Source organism: Marmota monax, unplaced genomic scaffold (genome assembly GCF_021218885.2).
Source record: "Marmota monax isolate L192 unplaced genomic scaffold, Marmota_monax_Labrador192_F-V1.1 WCK01_AAM20220418_F8-fsc00001, whole genome shotgun sequence".
In the NCBI taxonomy this organism is placed as follows: domain Eukaryota; kingdom Metazoa; phylum Chordata; class Mammalia; order Rodentia; family Sciuridae; genus Marmota; species Marmota monax.
In genome coordinates, this window is record NW_026693777.1 from 52699058 (window position 1) to 52716265 (window position 17208).

General features: G+C 36.8%; 1 protein-coding gene across 3 annotated transcripts in view; it reads left to right on the forward strand.

Annotated features, from left to right (window-relative positions):
- The window catches only part of Scg3 (secretogranin III), a 44763-nt gene that overhangs the window by 7372 nt on the left and 20183 nt on the right, over positions 1–17208 (forward strand). For all 3 annotated transcript variants that reach the window (XM_058584802.1, XM_046460941.2, XM_058584803.1), the window contains 4 exons: positions 3843–3985; positions 4950–5099; positions 8233–8410; positions 13063–13179. In XM_058584802.1, coding sequence (XP_058440785.1) covers positions 3843–3985; positions 4950–5099; positions 8233–8410; positions 13063–13179 — 588 coding nt within the window. The remainder of the gene's footprint in view (positions 1–3842; positions 3986–4949; positions 5100–8232; positions 8411–13062; positions 13180–17208) is intronic.

A 17208-nucleotide genomic window follows, 5' to 3' on the forward strand; every position in this document is an offset into this window, starting at 1 on the left:
CCCACCTCTCAAATTCTGGTCTATCAAATTTGATTTTCACTTCCCATGTATCTCTCAATTTTATTTTCTTGCACTAGGGATTGAATCGAGGGGTGCTTTACCACTGAGCTACATCCTCAGCCCTTTTTATTTTTGATTTTGAGATAGGGTCTCCCTAAGCTGTTAAGGCTGGCGTCAAACTTGCAATCCTCCTGCCTCAGCCTCCCAAATTGCTGGGATTATAGGTGTATACCACCGCATCTGGCTTCAATCTATTCTTGATGTGGCAACTAGATACAGTATTCTTTTCAACACACAAATTAGGGGTTTTCATAAAACCCTTTAATAGATTCCCATTTCTCTTGGTATAAAAACCAAAATCCTTAATGTGGTTTCCACAGTCTGCATAGACTGGTTCCTGTCTACATTTCTAGGTTCATCCAACACACATAATCTAATAGAAACTTTGTTAACTTTCCTTCAGGCAGTTTGTAATTTTACATATAAGTGTAACTACCTATGATAAATGTCTTTCTCCAAAACTAAACTGAAAATTTTACATTATAACCCCAGTACCTAAATGCTCATGAATTCATTGAATGAATTTATGAATAAATGATTGAGCAAAAGAATACAAGAGGGAATAAATGAATTGCTGTACCTAGGCATTGAGGAAGAGAATGTGTTCTCCATTCTGCAGACCAATGATTAGGAGTGAGTACAAGCTTTCTATGTCCCTATTTTGCTCCATAGCAACAAAAGAATCATGCTGATTATCTCTGCCAGAAAACAACTGTCAGTTAAATCTGACTTTCAGAGGACACCACAGCCTGAGGGGAGTTCAGAAGTATGTTGTGCTTGTGGGGTATAGAATGGAGGCGATGGCTTATATTTTGCCGCATATCAATCTGTGCTAATTGGGGAAATTTTAAAATCTTGAATGTTATTTTTTAACCTAAAATATTTGGACTATAAATAGACACTGGCATAACTGTACAAAATAGATTTGATCCTTTTGACTGGTTTAACAAAAAAAAAACAGTCTAATGTTTGACTGGTTATATGTGCAAGCAGAGACATAAATATGTTTGTAACTTGACAACCCATTTTTAAATTGTCTGGCATTATAGTACCATCTCAAGTGAGTTTAGAACTACCAAGTGCCATCCCTGATAGCTTTATTTGTACCCATGGGATCATTTTACCTCTCCTTGAGATCACAAAGAAGCCAAACCAAAGATTTTGGAGAGAATATTTTATGGGTAAACTTCTTGTTTCTCTTAATATCTTGAAAATCCCAGAACTAGAGGGTTTAGAACCACCAAGATGAATAGGACATTGGAAGCATGCAGATTTGTCCCAGAAGGCAGGGCGAAGGAGACTAATTTGGGCAGTATATGTTCCCAAATCTAATAATGCATTTAGGAATCCACCAGATAGGCTTGTGCTATAGGGCCCATAAAGTCTTCTTTTCAGTGTTTTCTATAATACATGTGATTCAGGATTTTTCCAAGTTCCTCATGTGGTAGTGCCTTAGGGCTCCTGTGTGCATTCACCTAACAAATATTTATCATGTAGTTTCTCTGTTTCAGATAATGAACTAGATAATAAGCTTTGTGCAGTCAGAGACCATGACTAACCAATCCATTACTATTTTCAGTGGCTGACATATACTAAGACTTTAAAACTTTATTGAACAAATGAATGTCAAATATTATATTAGATGCAAAGGTTTCAAAACATAACTGGACAGTTGATGACTTGGGACATGGCCCTTTGACATCCACTCATAATGTTGTGACTCCTTAATAAAAGGTTTAAATTTTGAATCCATGTTTGACTTCCTGCTGAGGGTCTCTATAGAGAGGGTGGACTTTCCCTCCATGAGCAGCAGGGAAGTCATTATGACTGATTCTGTCCATTTCAGAAGAGCCAAGGGAAATCAATGTCAGGTAGGGGTTAGTGGCCAAGTGCTCTGTTATTAACCCCATCTAGCAAAGCTCTGCCGTGGGAGACCTATGTCCCTGGGATCAGCATATGCAGCAGTGCAGCAGAGGAAAGAGGATATTTCTTCAGTGAGTTACTAACATTCTCCCTGCTGTGAAGTAAATGAACTGAAAAACAGTCATCTCAGTTATTTTCCAGCTCCAGCAGGCAACCAGGGCTCTTCCTTTTTGAGATCCTCAGGGATGAGTGAGAAGGGAAATAAATTCTTCCACCTCTGCAGACTGGGACAGACTGTATTCCCAAGAGCCTGAGTTGCAGCTCACAAATGGAAAACTCGGACCTAAATAACAGTCTGTACTCCTGAAAAATAGATGATGAACCCGATTTCCTTTCAAGCAGTAGGGGAACTGATTTTATGGGGTTTTTGTTGTTGTTTTAATTTTTTTCCTTAAGGGCTTTTTTACTCCTTTGTCACTCTGGTACTCAGGTCTAACAGGGCTCATAGCTCATAGGCTGGTCAACAGCTCAGCAGTTATATACTGACAGAAAACTTTTAGTCCTCCATGTGTAATCACCCCACTCATTTTCCTAAGTTTCTTTCCAAACAAGAAGATATTCTTCCTGGGGCTACATATATCACCATAGAGTCTTGGAAGAAAGGTCATGAGAGAAATTCCTTATCCAAATCCTCAAAGCCATGGAAGAAAAGGGAAGAATCAGAGCAGAAATTCTAGGTTGTTATTTCTTTGAATGAATATGATGAGGATTATTTGGGCAGAATCTGGCCAGGGATTCAATTTCCATTTTCTTTAGAAGATAATTGTAGTTCCTTTATTTCAAAATCCAAATCCACTGTACACAATTACAATAATCCATTCACTTTCATATAGTACTTTGTGATTTAAAAAGTGCTTTTACATCTTATTTTATCTGATCATCATAAAAATTCCATGAAATTGATACCCTTATAATTCTTTGAAGTGTTCCAAGATAACAAGAAATATTACTGAGCTCAAATTCTGTTCTTTCCAGTCTGCCTAAGTGACAAGGGAGATTTAATTGCCTTGTAAATTGGATCTGCTCAATATTGTATAGATTGGAAAAGACTAATAGATTCCTAGTAGTTCCCTATAGATGTGTTCTGAAGCCTCATTGCCACTGATGCTTTTCCTCTGAATGGGCCCTTGCTTTAGTCTGAAGTAGTGCTGCCAAACATATTCCCAGAAAAACTAAAGATACTGTTTTCATGCTTCTCTGCAAAGATTTACATATTGCTTTTTGCAGATCTATTGCTATATTTTAAGTTTCAATTCCAGGCTCATAAAATAAATTCCCTATTCTCTGGAGAATTGGGCTTGTCAGATTAAGCTACATTCCATAAAGATACTGTGATGCACAGTCACTTAGGAGTAAATATTTATCCCAGGTAAGTCATAAAAATCTTCAGTTCACATCTCTCATTCTAGATGTGTAGCAGTTTCCCTTGCACCCAGCCCAGGAATTTGCCTGCAAAAGGAAGACAAGTGGAGATTTTACCAACCTACTCCCAGAGCAGAAATAGAATGTCAAATACAAAATGTATAGAAGGATGCTTTGACTAATATGGCATATAATATAAATGCAGCATACTCTGTAAATAAAATTAGTATTATTTCTATTATTAGTGATACTAATTAATGGAGAGGTCTGTACTATCTTCAGCTTTTATAGTCATGGGCTTTCAGAATTTCCATTATCATCCTAGATTCTTAGCTCAAAAAGCCTTGTTTTATTTCAAACCAAGAGTTTATGTGGACCAAGCACCACTATATACATCTTAAGCATATCTGAGTTTAGAAAAGCAAAGTACAGATTATAAATGTAATATGATGTGTGAAATACCTACCATGATATGAAATAATGATTATTCTCTCTAGATGATCCAGATGGCCTTCATCAACTAGATGGAACTCCTTTAACGGCTGAAGACATTGTCCATAAGATTGCTACCAGGATTTATGAGGAAAATGACAGAGGAGTATTTGACAAGATTGTTTCTAAACTGCTGAATCTGGGCCTGGTAAGTTGTATGCAAGAAAGTAAATCAAATCTTAGCACAGTTTGGAGTATGCCAAGAAGCCAAGCCACTTGACTCAAGTAGCCAAATGTTTATAAAGCATCTGCTTTGTAGTAGGCACCATACTTCTCCCTCGAGGTATTTACAGTCTGTCAGAAGAACTAGACAAGTATACACACGGCCATAATGCAAACTGCTAACGAGCCAGTAAGAACATTGCAGGATGCCAGGAATGGCTTATCTCCAACGGGCAGTTGGAGATACAGGTGTTTGAACTGAGCTTAGAAAGGTAGTTAAGATATAACTAGCAAAGTTAGAAGGTGTGTGTGGCAAAAAAGGAAATAACAGGAGCAAAGACATGCAATGCATGAAGTAAGCTAATTTCAGCCAGCCTCAGCTTGACACCATAGCTCTGGCAGGTTTGAGTAAGGTGATGACTTTGCAGAGTTTCAAAGTTTACCTGACTACGGCATGCAACTGTGGAGGAGTGACTTTTCAGGTGTTTCTCAAAGTAAGTGTTCCATGAGTTTCAACAGGCAGGACTGACAGCTTGTGTGGTTGGCCCAAAGATATGTCTTCCCAGAGTGCTGGGCAGTTACTATAGCAGCTGGCATGTAGTAGGGTAATAGGAAGGATTGTCCAGAAAGAGAATTCACAAGATTCCTATTTTATTTAATTTTTGTTCAAGGAATTGAACCCAGGAATGTTTTACCACTGAGTTACATCTCCAGTCCTTTTTTTTTTTTTTTAATCTTGAGATAGGACCTCACTAAGTTGCTGAGGCTGGCCTGAAATTTGCAATACTTCTGACTCAACCTCCTGAGTTGCTAGGATTACAGATATGCACCAGTGCATCCAGAATGATACTTCTTTTAAAAATTTATGTTCAACTGCAAAGTTTAATCTAGATTTTTTTTAAATCACAAGAATGGGACTAGCAGTTCATATATTTTGCCTCTTATAACAGATCACAGAAAGCCAGGCACACACACTGGAAGATGAAGTTGCAGAGGCTTTACAAAAATTAATTTCAAAGGAAGCCAACAATTATGAGGAGGAGCTTAATAAATCCACCAGCAGGACTGAGAATCAGGCTGGAAAAATACCAGAGAAAGTGGTATGTATATGTGTATGTTGTGTGTGTGTATGTGTGTGTGTGTTGGTACGTGCATGTGCATAGATGTGTGTACTTGGATCTGTATATAATTCGTCCTTCCTTGATGCCAAAGAAGATTTGAAGTATGTGACATTTCTAGCCCACTTAAAATGCATATCCATAAAATGCTAATAAGGTAAAAGATATGAATGAATTTTACTTGGAAAATAATGTAAATGTTACAGATTATTTTCTATTTATAGTAAAGGTTACATCTTACACCGCACTATAAAATAACACATCAAGTATGAAATAACAATATCACATAATATCTATTTGTATAGTCCCAGTATACTAGACCCAAATATCTCACAGCATTTTTAATATTCAATTTTTTTTTCAACAGGGTCTTTTTGTTGTTGTAGATGAATACAATATCTTTATTTTATTTATTTATTTTAATGTGGTGCTGAAAATCAAACCCAGTGCCTCACATGTGCTAGGCAAGTGGTCTACCACTGAGCTAATACCCAGCCCTGATATTCTATTTCTATTCATAATGGATGTCATGATCTGCTTCCAACACACACACACACACACACACTGTGCCAAAGAGTGTGTTGATTCTATCCTGTGTCACAGAAGAACAGTCCTACATCTCCCAGCCTGATGTTGCCTCCCTATTCTAGGCTGTGCTCTTCTATCTGCTCTCCCTTTCATTAGTTCAGAAGCCTGTCTGTCATCCTTTATCCACACTAGCCATTCATCCTTCCCTTTGATGGACTCCTTGCCTTTTCATTTTTTCCTTGGCATTAAATAAGCTTCAAAACTCTAATTGAATTTGACCACAAGAGAATATCAAACTCTTCATCTCTCCCTTGACTTTCTTCACCAAGCACCCAGACCCATGGCCCCTTGTCTCTTCCAACATCCTATCTAAAATAGGATGGTGGTGGTTCTGTTCTAGAGAGGTTAGAAAATAGAAATTTGGGGGCTGGAGTTGTGGCTCAGTGATACAGCGCTTGCCTAACATGTGTGAGGCACTTGGTTTGATCCCCAGCACCCCATGAAAATAAACAAATAAAATAAAGGTACTGTGTCCACCTACAACTAAAAAATATATATTTTAAAAAAAGAAAATAGAAATTTGGTCTGGATTTTTCACTAGATGGCCCAAAAATTTCCATCTCTCTCCCTACTTCCAATCCCCACTATCTGTCGTCTATAAAAATAGCTTTTAAAGATCCACCCACTAGTGAATGTAAATGTGCTTTATAGATTTATCAAAGAACTCACAACTCAAGCTTAAGGGTCTGAACTGTCATGATATTTTCATGGTCCTTCAATCCCATTCCATTCATTCACCACTAAAATGTCCATATGCTTGACTTGTTCACTTGTGCAAATGAAATATTCTTTAAACAAAGATTTATTGCATACTAACTATATTGCCAAGCACTGAGAATACCCTGCTCATTTAAAAAGATGTAATTTTTTTTCCAAGGAAGGTTAAGGTCTAGTGGAAAAGGCAGATTGTTTTCAAATAATCATCATTTTAACCACAATTGCAGTAAGTGCTCTGTAGAAAGACATGGTTCTATGAGACCTTATAAAAAAGAAAACTGTCCTGCACTTAGGCTCAGAAAAGGCTTTCCTCAGGAAGTAATCTGAGCTGAGTATTGAAGGTCAAATACAGGTTAGCATGTAAACATAAGAGGCAGCATGCAGAGAAGGAAGTATGGAGTATCCAAGCAACTGAAACAAGGACAATGTGACTGATACAGCAAGAGGGTAGTGACAGCTGAGATGGGGGAGTGGACCCAGACCAGCCCATATAGAGCCTTATGAACCATGGATGGTTTCTGATATTTTTTGTAAGAGACATGGGAAAACACTAAAAGGTTTTTTGGTAGCATTTTCTATTGCTGTGACAGAATACCTGAGACTGGGTAATATGTAAAGAGCTTTATTTAGCTCAGTTTTAGAAGCTGGAAAACTGAAGATCAGGCCATAACGTCTAGTCAGCTTCTGATAAGGCTTCATGCTGCTCTCAGTGGTGATGGAAAAGCAGAAGGACAAGTAGGCGTGTGAGCAAGAGAATGAGAGGAAATGCCAGGCTTACCTTCTAATAACCTGCTCTCACAGGAACTAAAGCATTTCCATAAGAACTAATCCAGTCTCAAAAAAACTAAACCAGTCTTACAAGAAAAATATTAATCCATTCATGAGGGCAGAACTCTTATGACCTAATCATGTCTTTAAAGCCCCACCTCCTATCACCTCTACATTGGCAGTCGTATTTCAACCTGAATTTTTGCAGGGAGAAACCACATCTAAACCATAACAGATTTTAAGAAAAAGAGCTATGTGATCCAACAACTAAAAAGATAACTCTGGCTGCAATATGGAAAATTCAGTGTTGAGTAGAGATTTTAAATGAGTGGTGTACCAGTTAGAAATGAGAGATCCAAGGCTGCTTGAGATAGTGGAGAGAGAAATTTCAAATTGGCCATAAAATTTGAAAGGAGGGTCAACATGGCTGCTGATGGATGTGATGTGGGAAAGGAAGAAGAGCTAAGAAAAGCTCTTAGATTTCTGTGTAGTCCACTGAACAGTGAATTCACTAAGATGGTGAACACCAAGAAGAAACAGATCTAGGGAGAAAAGAATTTTATGCATCCATCCCGGCAGCTCCTAAAGTGTCACCCAGAAATTCCCAAATGTGCCTGTTGTGCTCCTGCTAAACATTCTGAAAGGCTTTCCTGTAACTCTACCACCCGCTTGGTAGAGTGTATGAACAATTTGAATTGGTCCTCAAGGAAGGGCAGTTTTGTGAAGAGAGGCTCATGAGGATTCCTAGAGGGGGAACTTGGCTGAGCAGGACCATTGAAGATTTCCTGTCTCTTCTCCCCTGAACAGGAGCCAGAGTCTTCAGGGGGTCTTCCTCAAGGGAGAACGCCTTTTTCAGTTTCCATGTAACTGAGATGCATGCATGCCAAGAAATAAGTTTGAACCTACAGGGATTTGAGAAAGAGGAATCTGTGCATTTCATGTTCAAGGGCACCATAAAGGAAAGAATTAATCTGGAGTTGTGTTAATTCTAACCAAAGGCTTTTGTATGTGTGTGTGTGGATTTTTTCCCCCCTCACTGGAGACTCCAATGGCAGCAATTCAGGATGGTTTTAATAATGGAGAAAATGATGAAACAGTGTCTAACACCTTAACCTTGACAAATGGCTTGGAAAGGAGAACTAAAACCTATGGAGAAGACAACTTTGAGGAACTCCAGTATTTCCCCAACTTCTATGCACTACTGAAAAGTATTGATTCAGGTAACCACTATGTTTTCTGACCATGCAGAGCATAAATAGTAATTCTAGGAAGTGTGTGGGTGGTTTTATAAGTTCCTGTTTTCAGTTTCCAACTGTAATCCTCAATGACATACACTGTAAGCTTAGGAAAAATAGTTCACATCAGTTTTATTTATTTTAGTTTTTTTTTCCAAAACAAGCAGTCTAGTAATGGAAATATTTAGGAAAGGATAATCAGGAAAGGTAGGGTTTCTGGATAATTTGATCTTTTTGTTAACAGAGCACTCCTATATTTGTTCAACAAACAATTATTGAACATCTGCTGTGTACACAGTACTAGAAAGAATCAGGTGCAGTTATGGTGATTAATCAGTGTTCCTGCCCTGACCCAGTTCAGGCACAATTCTTTATTATTTTTTAATTTTTTAGTTGTTTATGGACACAATATCTTTATTTTATTTTATTTTATGTGGTGCTGAGACTCAAATCCAGTGCCTCACACAGTGCTAGGCAAGCGCTGTACCCCTGAGCTATAACCCCAGCTCAAGCTTCAATTCTTATTGTAACTTTTTTTTGTTTGTTTTCAGTTATATTGAGGTGTAATTGGCAAATAAAAATTATTTATCTTTAGGATGCACAACTCGATGTTTTAATATATGTACACATCGTGAAATGACTACAATCAGGCTATTTAGCATATCTGTCATCTCACATAATGAGATGATAGATATGCTAAATAGCCTTTTCTTTATTCTTTTCTCTTTATTTCCTTTTCTTTATTCTTTTCTCTCTCTCTCTCTTATTGTTGTTGTTGTTGAGATAAGAGCACTTACAATCTAGCCTCTTAGCAAATTTCAAGTAAAGTTCAATATTGTTAACTACAGTAATCATGCCTTATAGTCTCCAAACTTATTCATTTTCTATAACTTAAGCTTAATGTCCTTTGACCAACAAATCCTCATTTTTCCCTTCTCCTATCCCTTGGCAACCACCATTCTACTGCATCTATGAGTTTAACTATTACAAATTCCATACACAATTGTTCCTTCAGTATCCTCAGGGGGTTGGTTCTAGAATCACCCTCAGAAATCAAAATCCACAGATGCTCAAGTTCTTTATATGAAACAATGTAGCATTTTTATATAACCTATGCATATCTTCCTATATGCTCCGAATCATCTCTAGATTACTTATAATACTGAAAAAAAATAAATGCTATATAAATTATTATTATACTATATTGTTTGGTGAATATTGATAAGAAAAAAATCTATACATGTTCAATAAAAGACGTAATTCTTTTTCTTGGATAGTTTCAATCCCTGGTTAATTGAATCCATGAATATAGAACCTGTAAATACAGAGGGCCAACTATGTGAGATCCTACAGTCTTTCTGTGCTTATTTCACTTAGCATAATGTTTTCTAAGTTCATCACATTATCAAAACCAAAATAAGCAAACACAACAATAAGGAAACCTGCCACTTTTAAGTAAACCTTTTTTAAAAGCTTTCTTCATTTTCCTCTCTTAGTGGGAAGTGTGTATGGAACCTAATTCACCCTTCTTTAGATTACTGAAGACATTGCCTGATAGACATATTCAGCTCCCACCTTCAGATGAGTTAAAATGGACTTTGGATGAGAGGAAGCCAGAACAAAAAACACATTTGGGAAACTGTTTTGTTTTTAAACAAAGTCCTTATGTGTCCTCATCTCCTCTCTCATATGTGCACTGAGTTAACTGGAAGATTTTTGGTCCATGCTTTTTTTGTTGTTGTTGTTTTGTTTTGGTTAATTTGTAAAGAGGATAATAATGTCCAACATTTCTGTTGTTACTGTTAAGACAAATGCCCTGCAGTGCCTTAATGGCTTTTCTTTGCCCTCTTCAAAAATGCAGGCCCCCATTGAACACTTGTATAAAGATTTCTCTCATTGTAATCTATTTCTCTGAAGAAATGACCTCAAAGTGAGCTTTCATTCCTGGAGAACATCCTTTGTCCTTCAGTTCCAGACATTGGCCAGATGGTACTGGCCCCTCTGCCAGTGTCTGTAGGGCTTGTATGTCTTGAGTGTCCGTTCCAAGCCATCTTGCCCCATTGGTTGGCAGATGCCCAACTGAGAACCTCTGTCATCCTGGTGAGTCACGTATCAGTGTAGAGCATTGGCATGATACCAGATGTACAGAGGTGACCTGGAACAAACCATGTGATTGCTGGAATTATTTACCAGTTCTTTCCCAGGATCTCTCCCCTACTTTTTCTATCACATTTCTTCCTTCCCTACCTACGAGTTTTTTGGTATTTAAATAATTCCACTTCATGGAATGTTCCTTATTTGTTTTTATCTTTTAGTTTATCTGATTCCTTATTGCCTTTATTTTTCTATAATCTTAATTTAAATACTTATACTGAGGTCTTTGCTAGTACCTGTCTTCCTCACCCAAGGTCCTGAACCAATTGAGAAATAAAAAACAGATAGAAAACCAAAATGTCATTTCTGTTACTGATAAACCCTGGGTTATAGTTTTGTATCCTTTGACCAACATCTCCTTATTCCCATCTCCAACTGCCTCAGTATTAAAGAATGCTAGGAGAGTAGTTGTTAGTTACAACTACTGTTACAAAGATGATGTTCCTGTTACAAAGATGATCACTATGTGAGTTAATGCATATCTTAGCTGGATTTAATCATAAGGTGTCTGTGTGCTTCAAGGCATCATGTTGCACATGATAAACACATACAGTTCTGTCAATTTTAAAATACAAATTTGGAATATATAACACTGGTATGCAAATGTGGCTTAGTGTGAGAGCCAGCAATGAGCTTGCTCACTCAGTAGTTCCTCAGTCTCACTGTGGGAACAGACAGTCCCAGAGGTGGTTTGAATCTGCAGAGCAGGCATGTCTCTCAGGTCCTTGGTTCCACTGTTCCGAGTGAGTGGAAAGAAGAGGGTCCAAATCCCCATCGTTGAGAAAATTAGACTAATGGCTATTACCTAACAATTGCATCTGATGGGAGGATGGGAAAAAATGGCAAGAGGCTAGGAGTATTTGGAGAAAATTTTTCATGGCAGCTAAAATGAGAGAAAAAAAATGGACTCCTTTCTAGATATTGTGCTTTTTTTTTTAACTTCAAAAGTGGAAAAAATAGGGCTGGGGATGTGGCTCAAGCGGTAGCGCGCTCGCCTGGCATGCGTGTGGCCCGGGTTCGATCCTCAGCACCACATACAAACAAAGATGTTGTGTCCGCCGAAAATTAAAAAAAATAAATATTAAAAAAAAATGGAAAAATATTTTTTCTGATTTTAGAATTAATACATTTACTGAGCTACTCATGGTATCAATGGCCATCTTGTTCCATTAAGATGTAGAACAGAATGTCAAATACCATAGGTTCCCAAGAAATTGCTAACAGTGGTTACCCGTGGCAGGGGTGAGAAAGAGATTGCTACTTTTCACTTTTATTTACTGGTGGATCATTGGAATATTTTTACTATCTGTATTTGTTATTTCAAATGAAAAAAAAAGTTTAAAAGCAATGTAAGCTACTGTTAGAAAACCCAACTTACAATTTTTTAAAAAAGTGCTTTTAAGAAAATTAAGCCTAATTAATGAACACAAATCATTCTTATCTTAGAAAACTTACCACTTACTTAATCAATCCTCTGCTCTTCCATTTGGGTTCATGTCATCTCAGGTTGAAAACTGCCTCTTTAATACTTATTAGCGCAGTATTTTAGATTAAATTAAAGCTTCATGGAAAAGTTATTATTGCCCATTTCTAAAAAAGTTTGGTATAGCTGTACATTGCCCTGAATCCCAATCAAGCCCTAAAATTTCATAAGTTAAATATGTATGGTTTTAGCTATAAATGTAGAGAGAAATATTTTAATAAGGTGCTATATACTTCAGCTGGGTGCAGAGTCACCCCTGTAATCCCAGTGGCTCAGGAGGCCACAGGAGAATTGTGAGTTCAAAGCCAGCCTAAGCATGTGTGAAGTGCTAAGCAACTCAGTGAGACCCTGTCTCTAAATAAAATGCAAAATAGGGCTGGGGATGTGGCTCAGTGGTTGAATGCCCCTGAGTTCAATCCCTGGTACCAGAAAAATAAATAAATAAGATGCTCTGCTTCATAAATGGACACTGAGCTGTGTGGTGGTGAATGCCCCATAGTAACTCAGGAGGCTAATGCAGGATTGCAAGATTGAGACCAACTTCAGCAATTTATTGAGGCCCTAAGGACTTGGTGAGACCCTGCCTCAAAATTAAACATTGAATCTGGGTGCAGTAGAGCACACCTGTAAATCCAGCGGCTCAGAAGTTTGAGGCAGGAGAATTGTGAGTTCAAAGTCAACCTCAGCAAAAATGCAAAGTGCTAAGCAACTCGGTGTGACCTGTCTCTAAATAAAAAATACAAAAAAAAAAAAAAATAGGACTGGGGATGAGGCTCAGTGGTTAAGTGCTCCTGGGTTCAATCCCTGGTACAAAAGATAAAAATTAAAAATTTTAAAAATTAAATATTGAAGAAAGCCTAGGGATGTGGCTCAGTAGCTAAGCATCTCTAAGTTCAATCCCCAGTACCAAAATTTTAAAAATAAAATAAAATAAATTGAAATTGAAAAATCAAGCTATTCTCTACTGTTTCCTTTGAGTTATTTTTGTCTTTTTACATAGAAAAAGAAGCAAAAGAGAAAGAAACACTAATTACTATCATGAAGACATTGATTGACTTTGTGAAGATGATGGTCAAGTATGGCACAATTTCTCCGGAAGAAGGTGTTTCCTACCTTGGTGAGAATCCTATCTAGTTTGTTTTTACTATGGTATTTTTATTATTCAAAGTAAATTTGGAATTTTATGACAATTCCCTCAATAATTTGATTATTTATGCCAAACAGCCCAAATCACTTGATAACCAGAAGTGCCCAGTTTGATGACGCCTACAAATAGAATTAACCAGAGTTTTCAACTCCTTATAGATCTAAATTGAGTACAGATATTTCACATTTATCATATTTAATCCTATTCACATTTTCTAACAATCTCCATGGTGGCAATCATATTACAATTTAACTCATTAGTTTTTTTTTTAATTGTGTTTGGAAGGCTGGGACTAACAAGTCTTGATTTTCCTTTTTGAAGACTGTATGGTGAGGAGGAAGGAGCACTGGCCTTGGTGTCAAGAGGAGTCCTGACTCCTGGGTCTATCTCTGTCAAGCTGAGGAAGGCACTGTGCTGTGCTGGGCCTCACTTCCTGCATCTATAAAATGAAGGACTGGGGTGAGCTGGGTGCTGTGGCAGATTTGTGGCAGGAGGATCACAGGATTAAGGCCAGCCTTGGCAATTTAGCAAGACCCTGTATCAAAAAAAAAAAAGTATACACACACACACACACACACACACACTCTCTAATATCATTCATGGACCAAATCCAGCCCAACATCTATTTTTGTATAGCACACAAGCTAAGGACTTTCACATGTATACATGGTTGGAAAAAACATCAAGAAGAATAGCATTTCCTCATATATGAAAACTGGATAAGATTCGTATTTCCACGTTCATGAATAAAGTTTTATTGGAACATAGCCATTCATTTGTTTCATGGCTGCTTTCCTGCTACAACGGCAGAGCTGAGTAGCTACAACAGACTGTATGGCCTACAAAGCCTAAAAGATCTGATTCTTATAAAAAAGTTACCAACACGTGATTCCTTGAATTTATAGATAAACAGAAAAACTTTGATGTTACATACAGGTTGTTTTTGTAATTAATTAAAATTAAACATAATTTAAAATCAGCCTTCTCAGTTGCACTAGACATTCTCAGTTGTACATTGCAAGTACTCAATTTTTATTTGTTTTTAAAAAGGACTTTTGTTTTCCTACTTGGTATTATTAGTCAACAGATACCTTTCATCCCCAATGTAGTTTGGGCTGGAAGACCTCATGGCTCCTTACTCTGAGTGGAGAAGGATAAATAAATAGAAGAGAAAATCTCATAGGGAAACTCAGAATTATCCTGCATGAACTCCACTTTTTCTATATGAGAATAGTTTTACTGATTTTTTAAATTATAAATGAGCATATTTATTTTGAAAAGTCATTCAACACAAAAAGAAATTTAAAAGGAAATGAAAATTTCTAACAATGTCAACATCCTGGTAACATTTTGGTTTATATACTTTTAGATGTTTTTCTCTCTGTGTGTATATACACCTATGTAATTTCTTTGTTTATCTTAATTTAACAAAAAATGAGTTCAGATTACACACAATGCTTTGTGGCCTACCCTAGTCCTTTACCAATAAAACAGATATTTTCAGACCCACAACTATCTTATATCAATACATAAGATACAGACACAGGAATTCCACATATTTGTCCTATAGAAATTCATCAGGGGTGCTGGGGTTGTAGCTCAGTGGTAGAGTGCTTGCCTAGCATATGTCAGGCACTGGGTTTGATCCTGGGTAACATATAAAAATAAATAAATAAAATGAAGATATTATGTTCATCTACAACTTTAAAAAAGTAGAACAAATTCATCATGGATGCTGCAAAGGCTTATGTGCAAGACACGTGTTCCTACTGTTTCTTACTACAATATGGTGGCCACCAACCACAAGTTGCCATTTAAATAAAAATTTTAAATCTAGTTTCTTAGTTACACTAGGCACATTTCAAGTGCTCCGTTATCACATGTAGCTAGTAGCTAATGTGTTGAATGGCACAGAAATGAATACTTCCATCATTGCAGAAAGTTCTGTTGGGTGACATTGGTTTATAGGAGAAAGACTAGATGTTCCACAAGAAGAAAATATCTAAATAATTTACTTATTTTTATCTTAGACTATTAAGCTTTTATTTTAAATACTTGTGTTTTCAAAATAATTATATTTATTATGTTTGGTGACAAGGGAAAATGTTCATGATAAAAATATCCTAATTTTGGAGTTAAAAATGGATATATAGCCTGGTGTGGTGCTGCAAGCCTGTAATCCCAGCGGCTTGGGAGGCTGAGGCAGGAGGATCGCAAGTTCAAAGCCAGCCTCAGCAATTTAGTGAGGCCCTAAGAAACTCAGCAAGACCCTGTCTCTAAATAAAATATTAAAAAGGGCTGAGGATATGGCTCAGTGGTTCAATCCCTGGTACCAAAAAAAAAAAAAAGGATATATAGTTAATACTATTAAGTGTTGTATGTATGCTATGTTCTGCTTTATGTTAAAATGCCATGTCAGTTTCATTCCTCAGTGCCTTTGTTCTCATTAATTTTCCCTTCTTCTTTCTCTGCTTTGGAACTTATATATTAGAAAGTTCACACACACACATTTGTATATATGGATACACACACACACACATATAAAATTGAAAGGAAATATACCAAAACATCTCTGGGCATAATAAGTGTGACTTTTAGAAATGATTTTCTGTAGCTGGTACAGTGGCATATATCTATAGTCCCAGCTACTCTGAAGGCTTGAGCCCAGAAGTTCAAGGCCAGCCTGGACAACATAGTAAAACACTGTCTTTAAAAAAGAAAGAAACAAACAAAAACCCCTGTTTTCTTAATTTACTCCAAAATATATTTAACTCTTATAGTCAGAATATAAGCTGTATTTTCAGGTATTGTTCTGTGTTAGCATACTGATTTTTGGCAGATACCATGGGACTCCATCTCCAGGTCCCTGAGTGAGGGCAGTATGGGTACAAGAGAGAATCAACCAGCCTTTTCTCCTGACCTGTGAGCCAGTGACAAGCAGGGATTTAGCATTCCGTTCTGGTCCCTCAGTGTATGGTGATTACAAAGCTTGTCAGCTATGGTTGCTATTTCTAAAAGAAGAAAACAGTGCATTACAAACAAAATAGACTACTTTTCTACTCTAAATAGGAGTGGGGTGGGAGGAGTTTATTTGAAGAGAAATTATACCAAATACTAATGGAATTTTTACTGACTAATTACAAATAAATGCTTCTTTGCAAATGGCAAAAAAAAAAAAAATCTATCCTAAAAGAGCAAGTGGGATATGTGACTGGTTGAATATTGAAGTGCCTAGGATGTGGATTCTAACTCATTGTCTACCTGGTGGATGTCAGCCTAGACACCTCATGTCTAATAACACTTATGTGATGTTACTTCAAAGAGCAAAATTAGAACTTACTAAATTTTTTTTATATTTAGAGAATATTAGTTTCTGAAATCAAATCCACATAGATAATATCTTACATATTTAATACAGTGTGTTACCCCGATACAAATGGAAAAAAAAGTTTAATGTTTCTAGACCAATATAGTTGTTAATTTCTGTACAATGCCAACTTAACACAGTAAATTGGGATATTTTTTTCAAAGTTGACAGCACAGTTAAAGTTTCTAAAAATTCAAATTTTATATTTATATAAAAAGACTGAGAGTAGCAATATGTTATGCATCAATAGCAGCAACAGCTTTTCCAGGTAGAACTTACTAATTTTGAACAAGGATACAGATTTCAGCTTAGTATGAATAGGAAAATTGACAATTTGGGTATGGTGGTGTACAACCATATCTCAGCTACTCAGAAGGCCGAGGCCAAAGGATCACAAGTTTGAGGCCAGCCTCAACAACTTAGTAAGACCTTAACTAAAAATAAAAAATAAAAATCTGGGTATGTAGCTCAGTGGTAAAGTGCCCCTGGGCACTTCATCATAAAAAGCAGAATCATAAAAGTCCTAGTATCATAAAAGCAAAACAAAGCAAAAGACTACCTAACAGTAAAGCTAGCTGCCTCCTTATACAAGGCCCTAGTGAAAATCCTGAATGACAGGAATTTAACTGTTT